The sequence below is a fragment of the Halyomorpha halys genome, unplaced genomic scaffold, assembly GCF_000696795.3.
Source record: "Halyomorpha halys isolate HHAL.00 unplaced genomic scaffold, Hhal_1.1 Scaffold494.1, whole genome shotgun sequence".
NCBI classification, from domain to species: domain Eukaryota; kingdom Metazoa; phylum Arthropoda; class Insecta; order Hemiptera; family Pentatomidae; genus Halyomorpha; species Halyomorpha halys.
The window spans coordinates 1073467-1084258 of record NW_027110283.1 but is presented as its reverse complement, the minus strand read 5'-3'; the positions used below and the strand labels follow the sequence as shown (position 1 = coordinate 1084258).

Below are 10792 nucleotides of genomic sequence, written 5' to 3'. Positions count from 1 at the left end.
AATTAGGTTTTAAAATGGATGCAAAATGTGTCTGAAACGTTATCTTATAAATAAATAAAGTATAATAGGAGTTTTAAGATTTTTAAATTTTTCTAATTCTATGTAATTCAGAAGTTGTTAAATAGAAGATATACAACCCTTAGAAAACACTATTATTTTGAAAATTCATAAATTTAATTACCTACTTCTACTTCATTTGGACAAAGTTCACTGTGTGCTGGTTAAGTATTTCTTGTTTCTTAATTACTTCATTTGACACAGTAAATCTTAACAGTTTTAGTTATAAGGATGTGTTTTGTGCTGGAAATTTCTGTTCCATATGATTTTAAATATTTATTAGTTTTGTCTATATTATTACATAGTTTTACTTATTTACTGTGGGTGATAATATGCTGTGTATTACAATAACTTTATGTATTTAGACAGCAATGCTTAATAAATGAAGCATTCTTCAGTCTGCTTTTATCTTATCAAAAAGTACATTTTAATTCATTAATTAGCTTTTAATTATTTGTATCATGGACAGGAACAATGTCGTATGTGACAATTTTGAAATTGTACTTGACCGACCCATTTTTCCTTTTATTTATATCGTTTGTGTAACGTGCAACATTATTACTTTATATTCACCAATATTATCTTTAACTGTAATTATAAATCATCCTGTTGTTTAAGTAATGGTTTAATGTAAGTTATGAAATAGAAAAAAATAATGTAATTAAAAATTATAAAATAGAACCTTATAGTAGTCCATGATTCAGTTATTTATATATCATTATTCATTAAGGACAATTTTTTCTGTATTTCATATTAATGCTTGATTTTTGTTTGTGATTCCAGTTTAGAGTCAAGACTAGTCGATATTTTTGAACAAGCTCATCAGACATTTATCGGATTAGAATCTCGATTGAAAGCTGAAAGTTATAAACTTCGAGTTCTACAAATTTTTAGAGCTTGGGACGATTGGGCAGTTTATCCAAGAGATTTTCTTCTCAGGCTTAAATCCACTTTCTTAGGGGCGCAGGTATTATTACTGTTACTTTTTTCTTTATATTTATTAATTGATTGATTAAGTTAAAATAAATTTTTGTAGCATTTTTTATATTGCAACAAATTTATTCTAATCTTAAAAAAAAAAAAAAGAGCAATTAAAGCTTACGGAAATTAGAAAATATTATTTTATGAACTTTTATCTCAGAAAGAATTTAGTATTACTTAATTATATTTGTGTATATTTTGTAATTTATTAAATTTTTAAAAACTTTTCACTATATTTGTTCATTTAGATTGAAGAAGTCGAAGAGGAAGAAGAAAGAGTCGTCAGCCCAGATATTCCACCGCCTGATGACATAGTGAATTCAGATTTGGATGGTGTCCCCCTTGATGGAGTAGCCCTCCTGAAAGGAGCTTATGGTAATGCCTATGACGATATTGATGGAGTTCCAAGTAAGTATATTATCATCAAATGTTGTAAAAATTATGCTTGATTGAGTAATGATGTAAGAATGAAAGGTTGGAGCTAAGTATTGATTTATCGGGGTATTTTTCCTTCATTCTTCATTCATTCAGGAAATGAAATTAGAAAAATAACAAATAAATCCAAAATATTGGATAGTTTTAATTTTTAGTAGCGAAGTGCAAGCTAGAACTGCACCACGCCAGTAGGGGACCTCTTGTAAGATATTGTGAATATGTTACCAAATCACTCCTTGTTTATAATACTGAGGGTGAAGAGGTCCCATTGATTTCAGAAGAAATTGGAGGTTGATGCTGAAGAAAGAATATAATGAAAATCTAGATGAGGATATTGAAATACACCAACCCTCATACACAAAAATCATTTGAGTTATTTTTGTAATTGAATGACTCGAACTGTATTCCATAGATATCTAGAAGATTTTGTTCAACCATTAGTTCTTTTAACCTCATCATCTTATTAACCAATCAAATATACATTAATTTTGTTATTGACCATTGATTAATTGAAATAGAAGTTCCATGATGCACTAACAAAGTTTGTTTTTAAAGAGTGATGATTTTTCAGTTTATGGAGAAAAAAAAATATTATTTTTAAGCTGTATCTTGGAAACTATTGAATGTACTTAGCTCACTTAGGGTTCACATTTTAACAAATTCATTCGTCTTTAGTAAGTAGTCTATAAGATATTTAGCTAAATGAGAAACAAATAAAAAATATAGGTTGCCATATAAAATAAAATTGCTTTTTGGTTATGTGCCAAGGTTGAAAATTTAGATTATCATGTCATTCCAAACTTAAACAATCTATTGAAAAATCAGAATTACCTTTTGTTGTTCCCTGGAATATTTCTTGTCTTGAAGATTTTATATTTCATAAATGATATCCTTGGGAAAAATTTACAATGAAAGTTGGAAGTAATAAAATTCTGAAGTTCAGTTAGCATGATCATGTGCGATATGTGATTCTCAAATTTTAAACTGTTTTTGAAACATTACATTTTCTGCTAATTGTAATTGCTGAAATAACATGGGGATTGATCAAATTTATTGGTAAAGTATTATTTTTTTCCTTATTGTAGCTAAAACTTAAAGTTAGTCAAAATAAATTAATTGACATTCATTATACCGTTATATACAATTAATCTTGTGATTGAACAAAGTATTTGAATCAATATCTTTTGTTTCATTTGTTTTGAAGAATATTTTCCTAAATGTTTACATATATTTCAGTGGATGATGACTTGGACGGTAAACCATTTGAAGAAGAGCTTCCACGACTACCTCCTTCTCGTAGACCTGAAGGCGCCTTTGTCCCATCAAGGTGGGAGGAGGTGGATCCAGAACTGATTGAGGAGCAAGCGATGACGACTTCCAAATGGGAACTGCTCGAGGAGAGCAAGGTCCAGCGGGAACCGATGCCACCGAGCCAACAAGGCAGTGGCGACGAATCTCAACCTCCCCCACCTCTTCCAAGAGAACCATCACCAGCCTCCAATGACAGTAGGTTAGTATTGGAGACTTTGGGGTAAAATTATTTGTTCTCATGACCAATATTTTTATTTAAATAGGTAGTTCTATAATTATAATGCAATATTTGTTCACCATCCGAATTTCCTTAGTCACCAGTAATATATATGTTTGCTATAATTTAATTTTATTTGTCTTTTAAAATTAAGTAAAATACTACTTAATACTACTATTATTTATTTACGAAAATAAATACTTGGTTTAAGCTGTCTCACAAGTTTGAATAAATCAACAATACTATATTAGTGTTATTAAAAAAAAAATTATGCAATCATGTTTAATTTTTTTTTCTTATGATGTAAAGATTTTTTGCTTTGTTTAGTATCACAACTTACCAGATTGTATGTTGTATTATTAACTTCATGCACTGGTGGGGAAAAAATAAGTTTAATTACAATTAATAATAATTTGTGATTATAACTATTTGATGAACCACTATAACTGTAATTGTGAATGGCTGAGATGCCAAGTAGTACTAGTGACAATTTCTTGGTTACATTTTTTTTTATCCACCCATGCCTGACCACAATTAATAAATTGTGAAATTATCAATAATTATTATTGAGGATGGAAATTATCTACAGTCAAAATGATATCCAAACTCCAAAAGCCGCCAGAATATTCATCCTCCTACCATCATATTATATATACCATTTCCGATCATGGGCAAAATCCTCGAAAAACTCATTTTAAATGCCTATACCCCATCCTAGATTCCAATCATATAATCCCTGAACACCAGTTTGAATTGCGAACATCCCACTCCACAATCCAGTAATATCATGTGGTGGACATTGTTTCGTCTTCTTTGGAGCACAGAATGTACTGCTCAGGAGTCTTTTTTGATGTAGAACAGGTTTTTGATTGAGTTTGGCACCCGGGACTGCTTTATAAATTCCTATCTCCCACATACTTTCTCATCATCTGTTCCTTTCTCACTGATAAATTACTCCGAGTAAACCACAATGGCTCCTATTTATCCCTCTATTCTCAGTCTGCTGGTGTTCCTCAAGGTAGTATCTTTGGTCCCTTCATCTACACAGTTTATACAGGTGATATCTCAACCAATCCTAACACTATCCTCACCACGTATGCTGATAACACATGTGTGTTTGCAGTTAATAATAACCCTTTGATTGCATCCCAAACTCTCCAGTCCCATATCACAACCCTTGAAGAATAGTGCAGAAATTGGAGGATAAAAATAAATCCCATCAAATCACCTTTACTCTTCGTCATAAACCTGCCGACTGATCTACAGTATACTTTAATAATGTTGCTCTTACCCCTGTAGAACAGATCCGCTACCTTGGACTACAGTTGGACAAACGACGAACTTGGAATCCTCACACAAGACTGAAAAGACAGCAGATTGCTTGTCAATTTCGACTATTACAGCACTTACCAGACAAATGGTCTAAACTTCCAATTTATTATAAAAGACATAATAAAACCTATCTGAATGACCTAGAAGAATGAAAATAATAAGACCTATTTGGACATTCAGAATTTAGATTTGGGGCTCCATTAAATCTTCGAATTCCTCTTGTATCCAATTTTTACAATCCATAATCCTTAATGCTCCTTACTTTGTCACAAATAAAATCATCCATAAAGACTTTAATGTTCCTTATGTAACCAATCTAGCCCAAACCAGATATTAATCCTTCCATTATTAACTCCCTAACCACTCAAACCCATTAGTTTCTAATCTTGCTTCCTCTTTTATTCCTGACAATCCTCCAACGCATCTGAAAAGAAGATGGCCACGATACCTTATATCGTAAAAATGTTTTTAGAGTGCTACCAATGGGTAGTTTCTCAACATGTCTGGACCATACCATTATGATTTTACTTCAAATTTACTTGTATTTTATGTATAGTTGGAAATATCAATAAATAAAATTAAAAAAAAAAATTAAGAATTTCACAATTTTTTCCTTACTGAGGCGTAAATTTGGTTCAGATGCAGGCAGATAACAAAAACAACTTTTAGTTTCAAAATTTTCTCTTATACCCTGTGGTATCCATCTTGCACCCATTGTGTCACAATCATAAGTATTTTTAATTACTTATGATTGCCCAACAATCACTTGACATTTATAAGTTATTGGATACAAAAAATATCCTATTCCATTCTATGTATTTTTTTCATCATCCCAGTAGGCTAAACACTATTCTACTATTTATCTTTACATATTGATGCCTGTGATAGAATTTCAAAACCCTACCAAGTCCATCTTCCAATTTTTTTTTCATTAACAGTTCCTGCACTACATTATTTTGAGGTGTAAGCAATTGTTCTGAAGTCAGTTAAATCAAATTTAATTCTATGCCTCATAGATTTTAATCGTTATTTTATGTAGACCTGATGGGAAATTAAGATGAATTTTTACCTTTTTTTTTTTTTCCCTAATCTGTGTCGTTATTTTAGTCGAGATGGACAAGAAGAAGCGAGGAGAGCTAGACTGAGAGAGATTGAGGTTAAAGTGATGCAGTATCAAGATGAGTTAGAGTCGGGGAAACGTCAGGTTAAGGCTGGCTGGACCATACCGGATCAGATAGAGCATCATCGGAGGAAGCTTCTTCGCAAGGTGGGTGATTAATTATCTTTTCTTATCCATGAATGCATATCAATAGTATATTTTATATTATTTAATTATACATGTTGGATATAGTGTATTTAGTTAGTATAAAGTATTTAATTATGAGTCTTTAGAGATTTTTTTTCATCTCTAAATTGGCTCAACTTAAATTTGATTGTATTATTTGTTTTTGCTTTCATGTTTTTTTATTGTTTGAGGAGTATTTTCACAACCTGTGCTTATTAAGTAAAATGTATAGTATATTTAAAATGAGTTTACCTGTGGGTAAAGAAGGGGGAAGGGTGTGCTATGGCTAAAACTCCCACCTCCCTCACTTGTCTGTCTTCTATCTACTCAGTGTTTTTACAATATTGTTTTTAATTTTCAGGCGGAGAAAGCTGAAAGCAAAGAAACTATTACTCCTAATAAACCAGCTGATAAAGTGAAAGGTCGTAGTATATCACCTGATGATTCTACATCTGATTCCAGGTATAATTATATATTATCAATAATTATATAATATATTAAAAATCATCTAATAAAATTACATAATATATATTACTCATTTATAATATATTAAAATATTATCATTATTATACTCAGTTATTATATTCCATTAACTGTACTCTCCTATTTACTACCTAAAGATATCTAAGAAATTTTTAGCTTCTGATTAAGTATTTTTTGACAATTGTTGGGTCTGCCTTGCTTGAACCTATCAATTTTACCACATTACTTGGATCTATTTATGCTCGTCTGACTATTAGTATAATGAGATAATACCTCGTGCTCTATTATGAAATACAATATTCAAGGCTTATTGATGTTGAAACTTTTTTTTTTTGTTCAGATACAAGAGGTCAAAGCGATCAAAAAGCAGTACTCCTAGTCCACCTTCCAAGAGATCAAACTACAGGTATGTCATCATCTTATATTTCAATGTGGTACATATCATGCATAAATCATAGTATTGTTTTATTATAGATAAATCAAAACTGTGACAGCTCAAAAATGAATACCTTTTAGTTAATCATTTACTCAGGTTATCAAAATGAAGTTGTGTAAACAATGAAACCTATGTTTTGGATTTAATGCTTTGAAATAAATTATTGAATAATATTTTTCTGTTCATTCCAGAAACTTCAATCAGATATTCTGACTATTTTAATTTAATTTAATTTAAAAATCTCGATAGGAGAGTTTATATTTTGATCAGGGTGTGTGTCCTAATCAGTAGTTTACATAAACATACATAGTGTCTACAGGCTGAAGGGAATTTCCAAAAATTTTATTGCTAAACAAAATTGTTATAAAAACTTGAAGAATAAAAAAAAATTATTAAAATTAGGACCCAAACAACTTTTTGTTTTAAATTTGTCACCTCACGACTTGGTGCATATTTGAACACAAAAACAAATTATCTTAAGTGTTCTAACCTTTATGTTTACTTTATCTCTAACCTTCAGATTTCATAATTGACTCTTTTAGTTTATATCTTAAAGTAAAATGTAAAATTTCGATTTCTTGCTTAGAAGCATGTTAAAAAACGAAGAAAAGCAATTTAAACTCTAAATTAACAAATCCCATAATTTTATTTAAGGGAGGAAAAGACAGAGAACCTGTCTTATAAACTTTTTTAGACGCCCTATGGATAGTCATAGTAAACTATATCTCTATAACTCAATATAATTATAACTAAAAATCTCAATATCAAAGTTGACATTTGGATATAGGCATGTGATATCTCTGTTGCTGGTACATATAGACATTATACAATCTCTTTATTTTTCCCCTTGTCTACAGGTCGAGAAGCAGGTCTCCTTACTCTTCGTCTTCTAGAAGAAGAAGATCCCGTTCTCCTCGCAGAAGAGAGGACAGCCCACCACGAAGGCGGAGATCTCGTAGCCCCGACACTTCTTCCCCAGCACACAAAAGAAGGCATTCCTCATCGAGGCACAAACACAAGCATAGGCACTAGGGTCCAGTGCTCCCAATAGCATTTAGTCGTTTTATTTTCCTATTACAGTATATTGATGTATATGTGTCGCCAAGTGTTACAGCGTACTGAGACCTGTGTATTATTTGTAAGTTGTTAAATTATGTACATATGAATTATGTAATGAATGATATTAGTGACTCAAGATTATTGATTTCGTGCATATATTGTGGGAAAGTCTTGTGTTTGTCCAGATGTACATAATGTGAGGGATGTTTGTGGCAATAGAGACCAATACTCATTCCTGATTTTATTAAATGTATTAAAGTCATTTGTACAAAGATTGTAATTGCCATTGGTCTTTTTTTTTTTTCTTTTTTTTTTTTATCTCTGATAGACATTTTAGTAAATTATTTTATCGTCTATTTACATCTGATTGTGACGAAACAGAATTGAATGTTACTTGTTGATTATGTACCTGTTTCTTAAGATTACTTGCATATGTGCAAACATTTGATTGAAATAGGTAGAAAAAAAATGTATATTTGAATTATGATAAGAGAGAAAATATGTATATAGGATTGTGAAATTAAAGCTTATTCTGTTTCATTTTTTGTTTTTGTTTACTTAATTATTAATCCATTCTATAACTGGAAATCTATTTAAACATGAATCAGGTTTTTTATTAATAACATTATTTGGAAATGAAATGGGTTTGTTACGTTAATTCTAATCAGATTGATAAATGGACACTATTTACAAATGCTGATTTTTTCTACATATCCCAATTCATTCGTTATTCTGATTGCACATCTACTTAAGTTGAAATTCTTGGGATTGTTAGTTTTTTATCATTAATACTTGTTATTATGAACATATTTTTTGGAATTAGAGTACAACTGTTAACCGATCTTAAATTATCTATCCTTCAGATTAAAAGGTGGCCCAGTGAGAAAAAAAAATTGTGACAGGAAAAAAAGCAAATTGAGATTTTGCTTTTACAAATTATGTAAATGATTTGTAACCAAAATATAATTAGAGGCTTCTTCAAAAAAATACTTTGCTGTTGTTTATGGTTATGTTGTACATATTTCATCTTTATTTATTTTTTTTTTTTTTTTATACAAAACATGTAAATACAGCATAAAAGAGTGTCATTCTATATTTTTGTTAATATTTCTTCATCCTTATGGAAACAGTTCTAGTCTATAACCAGGAGTAAAAACCTTAAATTTAACTTATTTATCTAGCTAAACTATTTTTTTTTTTTGTTTTAAGAAAGTTTGTCCCTATTCTTTCCAGTTTTCTTGGGGTCACCCTGTGCCTATGTTACTGGACATGACGATTGGAGGTTCTTATAAATTGCCTTATTACCTGCACTTGCTTACCATTCACTGGTGAAAGGTTTAGAATCCTTTACTTGTCATTTCACAGGTCATCATTGTAGAATAAAGATTTCTCAAACCTAGTTATTTTTGTGCCTTTTCTTTCTTTTTAAGTACCAGATTTTTTCCCTGTTCAAAGTGTACTCACAGTAAAGAGGCTGAGTATGCCTCTGAATCCACAGGGTAGACCCACGACTGATTTAACAGAAAAAATAATTATCTGCCATAGCCAGACTTGAAACAGGAATATAGCACCTTATTCACTGAGCCACCTTGCTCCTTAATTATTTTTAATGTCTACTCTATTTTCAAATGAAATTTTATATAAATTAAATTAATATCATGAATTCATCAACAACAGTGAGTTGAAAATTTAAATTTATCAGGATTATTGCATTTGATTTTTTAGAATTTCTATTCTCTTGCAAAAAATGTTCAAATTCTTATACATTAGCTCAAGAAATTTAAATGTTGATGTAAGTCATACTTTCATTTGTGATATTACTTAAAAGTTAAATGTTTATCAGACACTTGACCGATTCTTAGACTTAATCTTGTTCTACTGAAAATTCTGAATTTTTATTTCAAAATAAGTAGTATTGTGAAACTTTGTTGAATTCTTATTTTTTTGAAATTAAGGATTTGACTTCAGCTCAAATGATTTATGTTATTTATTATTTTCTAAGAGAAATTATCTTTCAATTTTATTTTATTTGGAACTAAGAGAAAAAAATTAGTCAGCTGGTAGGAGACAAAAACGTTTGCTTAATATTTCTGTTAAAGATGTTTTATCAAAGTGCATTTATAATGTATCATATCTTATCTAAAAATGTTGGATGTTATGGCTAAGGAGTTCCTAAATTAGGTAGCTTGGACAGCAAAGGATTTTTCAAGGAGGCAGTTCTTTGGAAGTGATGGATGTACCAATCGGTAAGCTATAATTTTGTATTTAATGTATATCATCTATTATTTACTAATTTCCTCTATCTATTTGTGCCTGAACCTCAAATGTAAATCTAAATTTATGTTGAGTATTCCTTCAAACCCATTCAATTATTACACCCACCTTTTTTATCTTCCTAATTAAATTACCAATTATTTGATTAAAAAAAAATGTAAATAGACTGAGTGTAATTCTGAAATTAATTTTAACGTGATTAATAAAAAGTCTATATTTTTTAAACTATGAACAAGATGGAAGGGCGTCTGGTCAAAAAGGAACAAAAACAGTTAACAACTATTTGTTTCGCCCCACTTTGTAGAACTTCATCAAGGCTGTTTGAGTTGAAAAATATCGAAATTATAATATTTATAATTCTACTGTAACTTGAACTGTTTTTAAGAATATCAGATCAGCTAATTTGTTTTAATTCTCTGAATCACTTTTATGAGTATATGATAGCAGTTTTGAAGTTTGGTTGGCAATCCCATCCCAATAACACTTGGAAAATAATCTTGTTTAAAGGAGCTTGTTTTTGTTACACTGAGGAGCCTTTACCTGTTTGATGCAATGGAACCATTTTTATTGTAAAATGAAGAGGTCAAAGAAATTTTTGGGATAGTTAGGACATGTGCCCATCAACCTTGAGTGGTGGGGGATGAATAAAACATGTTAGAATAGGCTATCCTTTTCATAATGAACTCCGTAATAAAACTTAAATCTTCTTGCTCCTTAATTCTACTCCCCAATTACCGATGGTTCTTTGGTGTGGGCTGAATTGTACTTCCAAATAAATTTTGGGCCAAAGAAAAAAAGGGTTAGTGCTGAAGGCGCTAAGCTGTTCTGTGTGATACATGTGTTTCGCCATAAAAAAAAACTTCAATTTGCTCTGTAAATAACAAAAATTTACCCTTTTTTAACTAAGCCATCATTACGAAGG

General features: G+C 30.4%; 1 protein-coding gene across 1 annotated transcript in view; it reads left to right on the top strand.

Moving 5' to 3' along the window:
- The window catches only part of LOC106683556 (U2 snRNP-associated SURP motif-containing protein), a gene marked incomplete in the record, with an annotated part of 25984 nt that extends 17848 nt beyond the window's left edge, over positions 1 to 8136 (top strand). The window contains 7 exon segments of the mRNA XM_067048439.1: positions 841 to 1024; positions 1287 to 1446; positions 2710 to 2983; positions 5441 to 5600; positions 5980 to 6080; positions 6442 to 6507; positions 7395 to 8136. Coding sequence (XP_066904540.1) covers positions 841 to 1024; positions 1287 to 1446; positions 2710 to 2983; positions 5441 to 5600; positions 5980 to 6080; positions 6442 to 6507; positions 7395 to 7569 — 1120 coding nt within the window.
- Positions 8137 to 10792: the final 2656 nt, after the last annotated feature.